The 17,646-nt window shown below is 40.3% G+C and overlaps 1 protein-coding gene across 9 annotated transcripts in view; it reads left to right on the plus strand.

Annotated features, from left to right (window-relative positions):
• Positions 1 to 17,646, plus strand: part of ndst3 (N-deacetylase/N-sulfotransferase (heparan glucosaminyl) 3) — a 417,173-nt gene that overhangs the window by 263,640 nt on the left and 135,887 nt on the right. For all 9 annotated transcript variants that reach the window (XM_069926585.1, XM_069926582.1, XM_069926590.1 and 6 more), the window contains one exon: positions 17,292 to 17,477. In XM_069926585.1, coding sequence (XP_069782686.1) covers positions 17,292 to 17,477 — 186 coding nt within the window. The remainder of the gene's footprint in view (positions 1 to 17,291; positions 17,478 to 17,646) is intronic.

Raw genomic sequence — 17,646 nt, forward strand, 5'->3', positions numbered from 1 at the left:
TGCCTCAGTATAGGAAGGATGGAGATGCTTTGAAGGGGTTGCAGAGGAGATTTACCAGGATGTTACCTGGATTGAAGAACATGCCTTATGAAGTAGGCTTTGACTGATGCAGAGCTTTTCCCTTTGGAGAGACAGCAGTTGGGAGATGACTTAATAGAGGCATATAAGATTATGATGCTCCCAGGTATGGTGGACAGCCAGCACCTTTATCCAGGGACCACAATAGCAAATTTTACAGGATATCTGTTTAAAGTTTAGGGGAGATGTCAGAGGTATTTGTTTTTTACACAAAGAGTGGTGGGTGCCTGGAATGCACTACAGGGGTTGGTGGTGGAGTTTGATACAAGACAAAAATTCAAAAGACTCTTGGATAGGCAATTGGGTGCAAGATGGGTGCAAGGCAGAGAAAAATTAGATTGTTGTGGAGTAGTTTTGCATCAGTTGGCATGACAGTGTTGGCTGAAGGGCCTATACTGTGCTGTAATGTCCTTTGTTCAAGCCCAAAGACCAGCATTTCCCCTTCAAGAACACTTTCTTTCCAACAGCTATCAGGTTCTTGAACCTCCCCTTGATGTATTAATCATGCACTGTTGTTAGTCACTATTTTGCCCTAGGATTATTGTGAATATTTAGTATTTATCTTATGCATTTATTGTCTCTTTTAACTTAGTTCAATTAGTTGACTCTTAAAGATTTTCTTTCCAAGTACCCATTGAGCTGCAACAAAGAAGACTTTTGTGTATTGATATTGCCCTTGTTGAGTAGAGTGTTGTGAAAATTCCAAGAATTCTCAATAGCACTGTGGCCATTCTCCTTCAGCATCAAGTATACCCCCTTGGATACTGCTGAGGGGGATGACCTATCTGGGCAAGCAGCCGCCAGACCAACTATGGTTGGCTCTGAGCTTCAGAAGGGAAGGGTGAAGTCAGGAAGAGCAATGGTCATGGGGGACCTGATGGCCAGGAGAATAGATAGTCTCTGAGTGGTTGCAGAACACTCTTGAAGGGGAAGATGAGTAGCCAGAGGTCATGGTACATATTGGTACCAATAACACAGGCAGGAATGGGGTAGAGGTCTTGCAAAGTAAGTTTAGGCAGCTATGAAGGAAGCTAAAGAACAAGACCTCCAAAGTGGTAATCTCAGGATTACTCTTGGTGCCATGAGATAGGGAAGGTCAGAACAGGAAGACAGTGCAGACAAATGTGCAACTGTAGAGAGGGTGCAGGGGGCAGGCTTTCAAGTTCTTGCATTATTGGAACTTGCTTTAGTGAAGCGGTGACCTATAAAAGTGGGACGGATTGCATCTAAACTGGAGGAGAACCAGTATCCTGGCAGGGAGTTTGCTAATGCAACTGGGCTAATGCAGTTGAGGCTTGTGGGGGGGGGGGGGGGGGGGGGGGGAGGTAGGGTAGGAACCAAAGTGAAGAAGTAGAAGAAGGAGTGGAGACAGCTGGCAAGGACAGGCAGATAGGGCAAAATTGCAGCCAATGGAGTTTGTTGCAATGCAACAGGGACACGGAGTCAAAAAAAGTAACAAATACAGGGCAGAAGGTTTTATATTTAAATGCACACAGCATAATGAATAGAGAGGATGACCTTGTAGTGGAGTTAAAGATTGGCAGATATGATGTTGTGGCCATCATGCAGTCATGGCTAAAGGATGGATGTCATCAGGAGCTGACTGCCCAAGGATACACAGTGCATAAAACGTATAGGCAGGTATGCAGAGGGGGTGATATGGCTCTGTTGGTAAGGAATAGCATTGAATCGTTAGAAGGAGGTGACATAGGATCAGAATATATAGTATCATTGTGGGTTGTGTTCAGAAATGGCAAGGGTAAAAGGATTCAGTTGACAGTTATATACAGACTGGGAGTAGCAGGGATGTAGACAAGAGCAAATAGAAAAGGTGTGTTGGAAGGGCAATATTATGGTAGTCATGGGGGATTTTAACATGCAAGCAGATTTGGGGAATCAGGTTGGGACTGAATCTCAAAAGACAGAATTTGTGGAATGCCAATGAGATGGCTATTTAGAGCAACTTGTTGAAGAGCCAACAAGGTGATCAAATGTATTGGATTAGATGTTGTGTAATGCACCAGACATGATTGGGTGGCTTAGGGTAAAGAAACCATTAGGTGGCAGTGATTACAATATGATTGAGATCATTATGAAATTTAGAAAGGTGAAACTAAAGTCAGATGTCGGTATTTCAGTGGAGTAAAGGCAATTACTATAGCATGAGAGAGGAACTGGCCAAAGTGGACTGGAAGGGGGCACTCACAGGGAGGATGACAGAGCAGCAATGGATGGAGTTTCTGCAAAAAACGAGGAAGGTTCAGGATAATTACACACAATAAAGGAGAAATATTTGAATGGGAAAATGTCACAACTGTGACATGGGAAGTCAAAGCCAACATAAATGCAAAAGAGACGGCACACACGGAAACAAAAATTCGCGGGAAGATAGAGAATTGGGAATTTTTTTAAAATGCAGAAGCTAACTTAAAAACTCACGAGGGAAAAGATGAAGTATGAAAGTAGGCTATCAAAAAATATCAAAGAGGATACAAAAAGCTTCTTCAACAATATAAAAAGTAAAAGAGAGGTGAGAGTATATATTGGACCACTAGAAAATGATGCCAGAGAAATAATAATGTGAGACAATAAGATAGAAGAGAAGCTAAATGAGTATTTTGTATCCATTGTCCCTAAGGAAAAGATTAGTAATGTGCCAGATGTCCAAGGTTATCAGGGAAGGGAAGTGAGTGCAGTTACTATTTTAGGAGAGAAGCTGCTCAGAAAGTTGAGTGGTCTGAGGGTACATAAGTCTCTCAAACCAGATCGATTGTGCCCTCCAGTTCTGAAAAAGTAGCTGTAGAGAGTGTGGAGGTACTGGTAATTACCATTCAGGAATCAGTTCTGGAGGACAGAAAAATTGCAAATGTCTCTCCAATATTCAAGAAAGGAAGGAGGCAGCAGAAAGGAAGATGGAGGCTGGTTCACCTGACATCAGTGGTTGGGAAGATGTTGGAGTCGATTGTCAAGGGTGAGGTTATGGAGCACTTCGAGGCATGACAAGACAGGCAAAAGCCAGCATGTTTTCCTTAAGGGAAATTCTTGTTTGACAAACCTATTGGAATTCTTTGAAGAAGTGACAAGCAGGCTAGAGAAAGGAGAGTCAGTCGATGTTGTATATTTGGATTTTCAGAGGGCCTTTGACACGGTGCCGCACATGAGGCTACTTAACAAGATAAAAGCCTATGGTATAACAGGATACATACTAGCGTGGATGGAGCATTGGCTGGTTGGCAGGAAACAGAGAGTCAGAATATAGGGATCATATTCTTGCTGGTTGCCAGTTGCTGGTAGTGTCCAATGGGGATCAATGTTGGGGCTGCTTTTTATGTTGTATTTCAATGCTTTAAATTATGGAGTGAATGGCTTTGTGTCTAGTATTTCAGATGATATGAAGATAAGAGGAGGAGCAAATAGTGTCGAGGAAACAGGGAGGCTACAGAAGGATTTAGATTAGGAGAATGGGCAGAGAAGTGGCAAATGCAATACAATGTGCACTTTGATAGATGAAATAAAGGAGCAGGCTATTTTTTAAATGGGAAGAAAATTGAAAATACCGAAATGCAAAAGGACTTGGGAGCCCTCGTGCAAGATAGCCTGTAGGTAAACCTGCATGTTGTGGTAGTTGTTATGAGCCCAGAGGATCCCAAAACCCAGCAGCAATAGATATTCACCAAGACAAAGGATTACTTAAACAAAAGTTGCTTTTAATTATCTTTAAACATAAAAACAGAATCACACTTTAACTTATCACCATTGACTTAATTAACCTAACTTAACCCCCTTCTAATTCAGAGAAGTGTTTTGATTCACAGTCCAATCTCACTTCTTGTTCCTCCAAGTTCACTGGTTGCAGGCAATTCTTATACTGTGCACAGAATTTAACGTTTATAAAGTTCACCAGGCTTTGGTGCTTGAAAGGTCAATGGTTACCGCTCAGGAAGGTTCTTGTCAGTTTTCAGAGAGAGATTTGTTGTTCACTGGACACCCACTATTGATTTCACTTCAGTGTGTTGCCGATTAAACTTGCCCCATCAGGGTTCTCCAGATGATAACCTCTTTCTTTCAGGTCACCATAGAGTTCCTTTTTGTTTTCTTATTTCAAGTGAAACATTAGGCAGCCAGTCCTCTCCTCTTGCATGAACCACAGAGCTTTGACCAGGCTGAACCAAACACTCGCACCCTATCTTCCAAATGGGTTTTCCACAAGCTTGCCAGCTTGTCCCAGCTGCTGCTACTGACTCTAAAACTGCCGAACTGAATTCCCCCCCATTCTCTCAGAAAGAAAACCTGTTTTTACCCAGCGACCCTCTTAGAATAGCAAGTTCCACTCGAGACAGTCTGCAGGTCCAACAAGTTCTTTCATCTGTTGCCTTTTTGTAAACAACAATCCATTAGTGAAGTCTCTTGGGCACACTCCAAAGCTTTTGCAAAGGCTCTTGGTGCTGACATGTCTTACATGAGCAGAGCTCCAATATTTTAAATGAGATCTGTTAAAGTGTTTGTATGTGACCTACACTTGAAAAATGCTGCCCCAATTTATCTCCCAAAAACATATCTATATACAATACAAACACAACATAATCTGTCACATGGTGAAGAAGGTAAATGAAATGCTGGCATTCATTTAAGAGGAATATAATATAATAGGAGAGTTGTGTTGAGGTTTTATAAGGCACTAGTGAGACCTCATTTGGAGTATTATGACAGGTTTTATCCTCCTCGTTTTGAGAAAGGATGTGCTACCTTTAGAGAGGGTTCAGAGGAGATTCACAAGGATAATTCCAAGATTGAAAGGGTTATTCTGTAGGAATATTTGATGGCTCTTGGCCTGTACTCGTTGGAATTTAGGAGAATGAGAGAAAAATTCATTAAAACATTTGAAATGTTGAAGACTATGAACTGAGTAAATGTAGGAAGGTTGTACCCATGGTGGCAGAGTCTAAGACAAGAGGGCACAACTTCAGAATTGAAGAGTGTCCACTTAGAACAGAAATGTCGATCAATTGTTTTTGCCTGAGAGTGATAAATCTATGGAATTTGTTGTGACATGTGGTTGTGGAGGCCTGGTCATTGGGTGTATAAAATCCAAAGATTGAATGGCTTTTCATGAACCAGGGCTTAAGATGTTATAGGGAGAAGGCCAGGCAATGGGGCTGAGTTGGAAAATGGACCAGCTCCTCATTAAATGGGGCAAATTTGATGGGCTGAATAGCCTATTTCTACTCCTATGGTCTTAACTTCAGTTGGATAACCTTGAACACTTACCCTTTCCCTTCATAGGGTATAAGCACAGGTCATGGTCAGAGAATTCTTATGGATTTCAGAGAACATTATTGCTCCTTGCCATGTGCACGCATCATTGCAGACAATGAAGTAAATAGCTGTTCAATAAATCCCATAATTTTCTCATTTGCTATCTCATTATCTCAGTGTGAAAATTGTGTAATGTAATTCAATAAGGATTGTATGATTATTTTCTCTTCAGATTTGAGAAACTTCGTAAAATAAAAATAATTAACTGACATTATGCATGAATAAATGTCAGAATATGAAAAAAAAACCTGATGTGTTTCTGATAGAAGTACTCGATCTTTCCCTGTCCTTTCTCACCTGTAATATATCTGAACATACAGTGTCAATGTCCTCCAACTTGTCTCCACCATTATCGAACTGGATGGAGCGATTCATGACTAGTTCTTGGAACATCATTCCGTTGTATTGAGTGATGTGCTAGCAATGACTGTCACATTTGTGGCCCGAAATGTGAAGTTAATAAAACATTAAACACAAGTTTTATCAGGTAAACTTCTCAGTGGCTTTATTTTCCCGTTTCCTTTGTTCTCCTGCTTGTGTTCTTATCTCTCTCTCTCATACCACGTGACTTCCGGTATATCTCATACATATTCATTATCATGACATCCCTCCTTTAATCAGAAATAAACTTTACCTTCACTTACCAATATCCCTCAGAAACATACAAACATCGTAACTAATGGTAATACTATAACTCAACTACATAAAATTTACTTCCTACAGCACTCATACATGCACTTTATGATATAAGATTAAATACTGTCCCAAAGTTCTTATTAAAACTATGGCACAAAGTCTTCATATCGTTTGGGCACTTTCCGGTTTCGTTTCGGCCTGCTTGCGATATTGTCGTCGCTTCTCGGTTGTTCACTCTCAGCGTCGGAAATACTGCTCGCCATGGCTTCGGGTGTTTCTGGCGCTCTAGTCACTTCATCAGGAGTGCTGGTAACTGCCTCTGGAACATCATCAGGTCTCTCAGTTTCAGCATCTCGTATTGGCCTTTTAACCTCTTCGCTCGATGTATCTCTGGACTGGTACCTTTTTACACCTGATAAATTTCTCTTATACAGTACTCCAGTCGGAGACTTGACTGTCACCATACTGCCACTTCTGGATACGACAGTATAGGGTTGATGGTAATAAGGTGTGTCTAGCTTACCACCAGTTTCATGCCTCACTAGAACATTATCTCCTGGCATGATGTCTGAATACTTGGCTCCACGTTTCGAATCTGTGTACAGCTTTGCTGCACCTTTCTTTTCTGCATCGTGGTCCCTCATCTCCTGGTCGTCTCGGATTTCCTTTATGTCTGGCATTTTTGTGCGGATTTTTCTCCCAAAAAAATGTTTCTGCAGGACTTTTTCCATTGGTTGCATGAGGCATTGCTCGATAGACAGCCACATAAGATAGCAATGCATCGCGCCAATTTTGTCCTTCTGCGTGTGCAATCCTCAATCGTTTTTCATTGGACTGATTTTGTCTCTCTACTTCTCCATTGGCTTGCAGCCATTTCGGAGTTACTTTATGATGGTGGATACCTGTGGTCCTCATGTATTCCGCAAATGTCTCTGAAATGAATTGTGGACCATTGTCAGAGTATAATGTAACAGGTAATCCATATCTTGCGAATATCTCTGCTAATGCTTGTATTGTTTTTTCAGTGGTTGTGGATTTCAACACCACGTACTCATAGTATCTGCTTTAGTAATCTATCACTACCATAATTGATTCACCCGTCGGTAAAGGTCCAAGAAATCAACAGCTACGTCGATCCATGGTCCTGTCGGAAGTTGCGTACTCCGGATCGGTTCTGGCGGATTACTCCTACTTGTGATTTGACATCCGTGACAAGTTTTAACAAATTTCTCTGCGTCTTTATCACAACTTGGCCACCATACCTTGGTCCTGAGGTTTTGCTTGGTACCAACAATGCCTAGGTGTCCTTCATGCGCTAAGGATACGATCTTCGGTTTCAATCTTTGCGGTATCACCAATCTGCAACCTCTTAATACACACTGTCCGATGCAACAAAGTTCGTCTCTAATGGGAATGTAAGCCTTGTGAATACACTTGTCCCATTGTCCACTCTGTATGCATTCTCTTACTTCCCTGAGTTCTGGATCACGTTCGAATTCGCTCTCGACTTCCTTCGTAGTCACAGCTTTCGGTGTCGACTGAATAGCTACGAAGCGTACAAAGCTCTCTGTTTCTGTTCCCAATTCTGACTTGGATTGTGGACCACCATCCTTCACCAATCTGGACAGCGGATCAGCAATGTTTGTTTTCTCTGCAATGTGGATTACTTTATATTTGTAGGGTTGTAGTCTGAGTACCCATCTCTCTATTCTGGCACATGGTTTGGATCTAGGTGCATAGATCACCTCTAATGGCTTATGATCTGTGATGAGTTCAAATTCAATGCCGTATAAATATACATGGAACCTCTCACAGGCCCATACAAGTCCGAGTGCTTCTTTCTCTGTCTGAGAGTATCTTCTCTCCACATCTGATAACGATCTGCTGGCATAGGCAATGATTCTTGGTCCTCCATCATGCATCTGGACCAACACAGCTCCTAAACCAACCGGGCTGGCATCCGCTATGACTTTGGTTGATGCCGCCGGATCGTAATATCCAAGGGTTTTTGCATCTGTCAGGCTTTGTTTCAGCGCTGTGAACGCTTTCTTCTGCTCAGATCCAAAATGAAAAGGTACACCTTTCCTGGTTAGTTTCCTTAGTGGTTCTGCCACTGTAGCGAAATTAGGAATGAACTTTGCACAAAAATTGACCAATCCCAGGAAACTCCTCACCTCTGTTGCATTCTGAGGTGCACGTGCCTCTGCAATAGCTTTCACCTTGGCCTCTGCAGGGTTTAGTTCTTTCTGTGTAAGTCTGTGTCCCATGAAGTCCATTTCTGACACACCGAACTGGCACTTTTTTCCATTCACGGTAAGGCCTGCCTCCTGTAGTCTAGATAGTACACTCCTCAACCGTTTGTCATGCTTTTCCTTTGTTGGTGCATGGACTATGATGTCGTCAGAAATATTGGCAACTCCAGGAATGCCTTGAATCACTCGATGGATTTCATACTGGTAGATCTCCGAAGCTGCATTAATTCCAAATGATAGTCTCTTGTAACAATACAATCCACAGTGAGTCACAAATGTTGTCACATCTCAGGAACCTGGATCCAGCTCTAATTGATGATAGCCCCATTTCAGATCAATTTTTGAGAATACCTTGCTGGTAGTTAGTTCTTGAAGTATTTCCTCCACTGTTGGTATAGGGTGTCGTTCTCTAATTATAGCTTCATTGGCCATTCTCATGTCAACACATAGTCTTATGTCACCCTTTGGTTTGGGCACAATCACTACGGGACTGACCCATTGTGTCGAATGTTCCACCGGTTCAATAATGTCTTGTACGATCAATTCTTTAATTTTGGCTTCGACTTTCCCACGAAGTCCAAACAGAGTTCGGCGCATTGGTTGTGCCTTGGGTTTGACCGCTAGCTTCAATTGTCGACCTTTCAGCTTTCCTACTCCTTGGAAGACTGCGGGGAATTCTTGCTTCATATCCTCGTATGACTGAATTGAATTGACACAAGCTCCAATATGAAGTATTGCCAGGTCTTGCGCTGTGCTTCTACTCAGCAATGGTTCTCCCCTCTCTTCTATGACCATAAACTCTGCTTCGGTGTACTTATCTCCAGCTTCAACAGTTGCAGTAAAACATCCAATGGTCTGCAATGGCTTGGTTGCTGTGTATGGATACAGTTTCTTGGAACACTTCTTTGAGGTACAGATGATCTTTTTCCTTTTCAACTTCTCCCATAAATGTCGATCAATTACATTACTGTCACTGCCTGAGTCTACAATGACCTGCACTGTCACTCCACCAATGATCACTGGGACCTTCTCATGATGTACTTCATTCAACGTAAGTTGGTAACACCTCTGTTCCACCTGGGTATCATCATCGTCACCGTCTATCTGGCGAATGGTATCTTTCTTTCCAGGATACTTTCCTTTCCCCCAGGCTTTGCCTTTGGAAGTTGTACTCTTCCTCTTCTGGTCTGCATTGGACTTGCTTTTGCACTTCTTTGCAAAGTGGTCCTTACCTCCACACTTTCTGCAAACTTTGCCTTTGGCCGGGCAATATGGGTCTTTTCCAAAGTGACCTCGGTTTCCACATCGATAACACTCCACATCCTGTGTCGACGTATATCTTGGCTGATTATGGCGATGTGAGAGCCTCTTAATTTGCTGGTTTGAGTTGTCTTTCAGGGTCATGGTATGAGATTGCCCTTCAACAGCCTCTAATGCAGCAGCAACAGCTAAAGCATCGGTGAGTTCCAACTCACTCCCTCTTTCCAGTAGACGTCTTCTGAGTTTATCTGATCTGCAGTGCTGTACGACTTGATCCAATAATTGGTTGTCCAAATCAGCTGCCATGTAATTGCATCCAACAGCTAGCTGGCGTAGTCTCGTCACGTACTGAGCAATTGTCTGGCCATCTTCTTGTCTCGTTCTCCGAAACAAATGGCGTTGAAATGTAGCATTCGGTGTCACTACATAGTGTGCATTTAATGCATCTACCACTTTCCGGTACTCATCCTTTCTTCCAGTATTCAAAAGTGTCTTAAATGTTTCCCGAACTGAGGGTCCCGCAATGAAAAGAAGTAACGTCCTTCTCTGCGCTTTTTGTTCAACTGTACCGGTATGTAGAAATAGGCCACGACTGTCGGCGTAGGATTCAAATTCTTCCAGCCATGCCTTCCACTTCACACTTACAGTGCTTGCATCACCAGTCGGGTCAAAATGAGCAATTCCACTATGCGTTAGAAAGTCACAGTTTGCACCAGCCATGAGGAAATATTCCAGCCCCAAAAGTACTGAGTCAAAGAGAAAATTCTTATCACCTTGAAGTTGTCTGTAATCCTCTGTAATCTTGTTTAGTCTTTAATTTTCTTCAAGCTTCTTTCATCCTCGTCGCCAATGTCACATTTGTGGCCTGAAATGTGAAGTTAATAAAACATTAAACACAAGTTTTATCAGGTAAACTTCTCTGTGGCTTTATTCTCCCGTTTCCTTTGTTCTCCTGCTTGTGTTCTTATCTCTCTCTCTCATACCATGTGACTTCCGGTACATCTCATACATATTCATTATCATGACAATGACTATTCTTCCTGAGTGCACGCTGTTATCTGTGGTTCCTCTGTGCATCCCCACCACAGCTTCATCCAGACTTTTTATCACTGTGTGTATGATACAGGTTCTACGGTACCACAATTATCATAGAGGGCAGCACAGTTTGTGCAGTGGTTAGCCCAACCCTGTTACTACGCCAGCGACCTGGGTTCAAATCCAGCCATGTCTGTAAGGAGTTTGTACATTCTCCCCATATTTGCATGAGTTTCCTCTAGGTGCTCCTGTTTCCTTCCCCTTTCAAAATGTATGGCTGATATGGCCTCTTACAGTGTTTATGTCTAAAAAATTTATTTTAATTTAACTTTCTTACCCTTCAACTGTATCTATCCTGCATTGATTACAATTTAAAATAGTTGTAATATATGCAAATTGTTTGTAAACATTCTTCTCAATTACCTTCCTTGGTAATCAATTAATCTTTCCATCATACTATAAGATTTGCATTTATAAAATGTCCATGCAGTTGACGTTCATCCCGATATGTATTTATGAAATCAGAAATATTACATTAAGGCCAAATGAATATGTGAATGCTAAGAGAAGTGATTATGAACTAAAACGCTGGTTAGAATAAAGAGGTGATGTTTATTTTTAATTGGCAGTCTGCAACATTCAGTCACAGTGTGATGCATGACCTTGGTGTAGGGGCTATAAGTGCGTTGCTTGGCTTGGTTAGGTTGATTACAGGTATCGTCGGCATCCCGGGTTCCAAGGACTGCTGTGTCTGGTTGCTGTCGTCGCTTTGGTGGCTGTTCCCGTCGATGCCGTCCCTTTCCAAGCCATGTTGCTATTGTCTTTGGACATTTGTCACATTTCATGTACTGGGGGTGGTTTGCGCAGGCAAGGAGTTTTGACGCTATTCAACAGTTAGTTCATTAGCCCATCAACTGGGGTGATGGGTTAAAGACAAGGAGGGTGAGTAACGCTTGAATATTTTTTGTTGACAGTTACTATGGACGTCATTACAACAGTTGTATTGGTAAATTACGTCATAATAGATAGCTCCAAGTCTTTTGTGTTTATTAATTAACCGTCAAAAAACTCATCTGGACTTAGTAGTGAATTAAATTGAAGTGTGTCACAAACAAGAACCCCACCTTGCTGCAAAGCAGCTTTTATTGATAGAAGTCGTTACATTTATTTAACAATAAATATTGTTGGATTGGAAAAGGATTCAGCGCATTTGGAGGGGAAATAGATCAAACAAACCTCCTCTGGTATGGAGGATATCGAAAATAATATGGCAGCCATATTGGAAATGCCGGGTGCAGGCTGCTGTCAGTAATATGCATCCAGTAGTCTGAGTGTTGGCTACAGAGAAGTCCAGAGCTGCTAATGCAAGAGCAGAATGTCCTATAGACACGTTGGTAGATTCTTAAAGATAACCTTTCGATTGTGTTTTTTCAGAAAATCACAGACCACAGATTCATTTAAATGTTAATGCCAACAGTTTGTAAATATGGGCTCCATATTTCACATAATGTATGATATTTATCTCTTAAATTATGTTTTTCAAATCAAATACAACTCTAAACTTCTGAATGCCAGCCATCCATTCCCAAATTAGTATCTGATTTCCAACTTATAGCAATGCATTTTCTAGCCATTGGCAAAGCAATTTGAACAAATTTTACTTGATACATATTCAGTTTTAATTTAGGTTTAATCCCTCTAACATCTCCCAGTAAAAATGAATGTTTAATCTTTGGGGAAGAAGGTCAAGGATTCTATTGATAACTATATGTCAAAGGAAAGTTGTTGAAACCAACATTGTTTTGGGCTTAGAGATTGCTGGACTGAACAGCAGTGATTTTTGTGTTTTCCCAGGCATATATTCTCAGAAGGCTCTGCCTGTGCACAAAGGAAATGTCCCACATCAAACCGATATTTATCTGTGGTCTCATCTGAGGAATGTTCTTCTACCTGAAATTGGGTCTGATATAGAGACACTAATTGGCTCAGATACACCAAAGGCTCTGGAACCATTAGGTGAAATACGGCACCTGGGAGATGGACCTTGCGCTCTCAAAACCTGGCTTGGTTAGACAATTAGTGGACCATTAGGAGGTAATAATGATATCACTCAGGAGTAGGCAGTGACAAGTGTCAACAGGATATCAGTTGTGAAACTTGAGGAGCTGTGGCAACAGCAGTTCAGGACTGACTATCCTGAGGGCCTCATTGACCACCAGGAACCTTCAAAAGAAGACAAGTAGTTCTTGGCTTTAGACTCAAAATCTGCCAATCTGGTTGATGGCCATTGTTGCATTGGGTTTCCTTCAAAGAAAGGAGAAATAAGCACGCCTAAAACAGAGAGAACAAAAGGAAATAAAAGACAGAAAATGGACATTTCTTCTCTTTACATTGATTCAGATATTTCTGGGTAGCTATCATCCTCACTGCAGAAAAACAATCTGAATAAGGTCGCCAATTCTGAAGAACAGAAAACAGATCAATGTGAAAATAATTAAAATTATGCTGATGAAAATAAATCAAAAACATCTCAACAAGCGTTGAAGGAATGATTTTCGTTAGAAATAGATGAAAATTAAGTATAAAAAGATGCTGCAGTACTGGTGAACACAGAAAATTGCACGGATGGAATAAAGGAGCATTTGGCTGCAAAACATCTGCCTTCAGAGAACAAAATGTTGAAAAAGGACTTGAAAATATTGGATAATCACGAAATAAGTAACCAGAAAGATTTTAACTTTGGAAATAAAACTGATTTTCAGAAAAATGGGAGTGAACCTAATGCTTCTTCAGATTTGAAAGTGACCAGGCAAAAAGGCCAAAGAGCAGTTGACAAGAATGGAGATTTTACTGTAGATAGTATTCACAAAGCCAGAGAGCAGAGGGAAAGAATAACTGGTGAAGAATGACTGCAGTATTGAGGAAAAGGATTCAGCCTTATCTAGGTGCATACAGTTGGAAGAGATTTATCATTTGAAAGTTAACAAGTCATTGGTTAATAACACCACAAGACAGCTGACTACAGAAAACAATCAAGAATGTACCTGGAGTCAGATTGAATTGTGATAATAGATGAGAAGAATTGGGCTGATTTATGTTGTGACTAATACAATAAATGTAAGATACACACAGGTGCAATGTAATTTATACTACCTCACACCACAAAAAATAAATAAATTGAATTATAAGATCAGTGTTTTAGATGTGGCAAAGAGGTGGAAACTTTTTTTACACTTAACATGGTCTTGAGATAAAGTAAGACCTTGTGAGCTGGAATTAGGAATTTTTAGAGCAAATTACAGGACTCCTATTTCCACAAAATCCAAAATTATTTCTATTAGGTAACATCAAAAGACCTAAATTGATATCAGATAGAATTTGTTAAAATTGCATTAGCAGTGGCCACAAAATATATTTGCAGTGGCTTGGAAATCTGATTCATACCTGAGCTTGGAATGACGGAGTGGGGAAATGCACAGTTGTGTTCACCTCAAAAATTACATATAATTTAAGGAAAAATATATGACATATTTCTACAAATTTGGTGCCCATATCTAAAAGAAAGGATTAAATTTTTAATCTTTTAGATTTCTAAATGTTCTTCTTAGCCTTTAAGTCCTGCGTGGAACCCCAGTAATGATCAAATAGATATGAATTTTAGACCAGATGGATTTTAACACTTTCTGCAGACCATTCTCATTCTTATTCCTTCCCTTCTTCTTTTCTTTTCTTCTATTCTAACACTTCTTTATCTTTTCTTGGGACTGTATGGGGTGAGGGGGTATTGGGGTATTATCATGATCTATTTGATATTCATTATATTATTATATTTATATTATATTTATATATTATTACATTTATATTTTGAAATATATTTGAATGCATGTATGATTAAATACTTTAAATAAAATATTCCAATAAAAGGCCCTGAAGGCCCAGATGGTAACAATGCAGAAAGAAAGAGATATTGCATTTCACCAAATGTAAGAAGCAAAATTCAGAATTTCAGACACTTCACATTTACTACAGCTGGGCTAAAAGCAAAAGAACCAATGTATCACATGACCCTTTCACTCCAGGTCAAGTTACTAACTTCTCAGAAGATAACGGGAGAATTACTTTCCTGTTGAAATAATTGAATGCAGAGAGAGGATCTAATAAGAGGCCTCAAAATAAACAGTCAGAAAATGAAAATGAATTGGAAGTTGCAAAACTGGATCTGGAATTGAAGGGAAAGGCAATAGAAGCCAGGGTGGCTGAAAAGGCTGCAGTATTAATTGAAGAAATCTGTATAGGGCCATAAGTGGAGTCATCCTGCTTCTTTACAGAAGGATTCTACCAATGCTGTGGCTGCTGTTGAGTTTGAAGAACCAACGTTGTTTGGATCTTACCTTATCAATGACCAACCACAAAAAAGAAAGAAAAATATAAGCAAACTTGTCATTGGGAAAGTTAAAGAGACTTGGCCATTAAAAACAAGAGGGTCAGATAAACCCCCTTCAAATTCTGGTTCTAAGAGCTCAGACTCTTCCTATGAGGAGCAGAATGCTGAAGAAAAGAAGAAAACCGAACAAAATGCTGAAGACGTGCTTTCATGTTAATTCCAAAAGGAGGATGATTGATGTGGTACTGATCTTGCCAGATATTCAATTGCCACTTATCTAGCATCACTACAGATCTCTCCCTCCCATTATCACCACCCAAAGGGAAGGCAGTGTCTATTTTGTCTGAGGAAGATCTGATGTTCACTGGTTAAAGATGCAGGTGTACTCTAACCAAAGATTGTTTATCTTCCAAAAATGATGTCATTATTTAAACAGTGCATTCAAGTTCTTCAAAATAATGTGGACTCTATTCACAAAGTCAAAGGAGTGCCATTTGAAATCTTGGAGCCTGTATGGAGCTGTGTACCCCTGATCAGCTATATCATACTGAGAACCGCAAGCCAGTGTTGGTTGAAGAAACCGATAATTTGTGGTTAAGACAATGTCAGAAAGACTTTAAAACCCAGGAGAGAAATGGTCTAATATAAGAAGCAATTAAGTCTGCCTTCTACAGGAGATGGAAGAACTTTGACAAGTCCAAACTGATTTTATTTTATTTTTGTACCTTGCCCATTGCTCACTACACTGAGTACAGACTTTACTGCTCCAGATTGGTGGTAAAATCACTGTTTCTCAAAGCTATGTGCTAGTAACCTCTGGCCTAATGATGAATGAAGAAAGAAGATCTACTTAATATTCGAATGTTATATATTTGATTGTTTTATATATATACTGGTGTTATTATTATTTGAGATATTGTGTCTCATTTTAATAATTAGGGGCTGGTATTGTAGGGACCATAAGTACGTTGCTTGCCTTTGTTGGGTTGGTTGCGGGCATTGGCGATGCCTCGGGGCCTGAGGGCTGCTATGTCCACTGGATGCCGTCATTTCGGCGGTTGTTCCCGTCGGTGTTACCCCATTCCAGTGCCATGTTGCTTCCACACATGCGCCATTCTCTTTGGACGTTTAGCACCTGCGCAAGGGAGGGGTTCGCTACTGGGGATGGTTGCCGCATGCTCGGGAGTTTGGGCGCGATTTCTCCGAGTTCATTAGCCCATTGACTGGAGTGACGGATTAAAGACTAGGAGGGTGAGTTGGGCTCAAGTGTTTTTTATTGGCCACTACTACAGATATTGTTACAACATTTGTCATTATTATTGGAAAGTTGCATCTTAATAAGTTGCTACAAGTCTTTTGTGTTCATCAATAAATCGTTACAAAAACTCATCTGGACTTAGTAGTGAATTAAGTTGAAACGCATTTAACAAGAGCCCCACCCAACCTCCAAGCACCTTTTTATCAATAGAGGTCGCTGCACTTGGTATTTCTATATTAATAGCACATTTAATAATTTAGGGGACAGCAAGTTTGGGTTAATCTGCTGGTGACTGACATTCAAGGATCATGCATTAATTGGTCATTATTGCCATTTATTACTTCTTGGAGGTTGAGGAATTTAAATTAAAGTGTTTTGCCACATTAGTCTCATTTCCACATGTATCAGTCCATAACCTGGTGTGTTTTCATCCAAGTCTCACCATAATCTACCTTTTTTTCACTTTTAAAAATATTTTAATTGAATTTTACAAAAATAAACAAAGCATATACAGACAACTTGTAGAGTACACAACATAGATGTCAAAAATTAAAGGGCACAACAAAATTGTCAAACTTATGGAGCACAATTTGAAATTTTATCTCAAAAAGCCCTTGTTTCTTTAGCCCTTTCTATTAACCGGAATTCTATATTGAGAAGTGTGCTTTGTGCTTGGAGTAGTTGCTGGAAGTCGGATTTTATATTTGGAAAAGAGAGAAAAAAATGAGCGAACAATATAGTCGTTAGGTTCTGAAAGTAATTCAGGAAAGGTCTTCAAACCATTTGAAACATTTTGTTTGTATATAATCTTCATTTTAATCTCAATCATGAATCTCCAGATGAGCAGAAGCCATAGTTCTCCTGGTAGAGATCAGAAGAGAAGAATACGTTCAGTCACAAAAACAAAGTGGGGGGATCTGGGGAAATGTTTTTTTTTCTCCCATCTTTAGTAAATATTTTGTTAGTTTGGCATACTTTAAAGTCCAGCTGTTATGTTTCTGGTGATAATTAGGTATTTACGCCTCCTGTGCTCATTTGGAGGAGCTGACAGATGCTGTCCTTTTTTTTGCAGAAACATGGCATCCCCATTGACATGGGCTATGCTGTGGCACCACATCACTCTGGTGTCTATCCAGTCCACGTTCAGCTCTATGAAGCCTGGAAGAAAGTGTGGGGAATCAAGGTGACCAGCACGGAGGAGTATCCACACTTGAAACCTGCAAGATACAGACATGGCTTCATCCACAGTGGCATCATGGTACGATGTGTTTCATAACCTTTACAAAAATCTTGGATTGCTGACCCTTGATGCACATAACCAACTCTTATGCAATGCCAATTAATGTAGGCATTTACTAAAAGGTGAATAGCCATCATGGTTTCATCTGAAAATTTTCACGAAAGCTTGAACAATAAAAATAGCATAT

The sequence above is a fragment of the Narcine bancroftii genome, chromosome 3 (assembly GCF_036971445.1).
Source record: "Narcine bancroftii isolate sNarBan1 chromosome 3, sNarBan1.hap1, whole genome shotgun sequence".
NCBI classification, from domain to species: Eukaryota; Metazoa; Chordata; class Chondrichthyes; order Torpediniformes; family Narcinidae; genus Narcine; species Narcine bancroftii.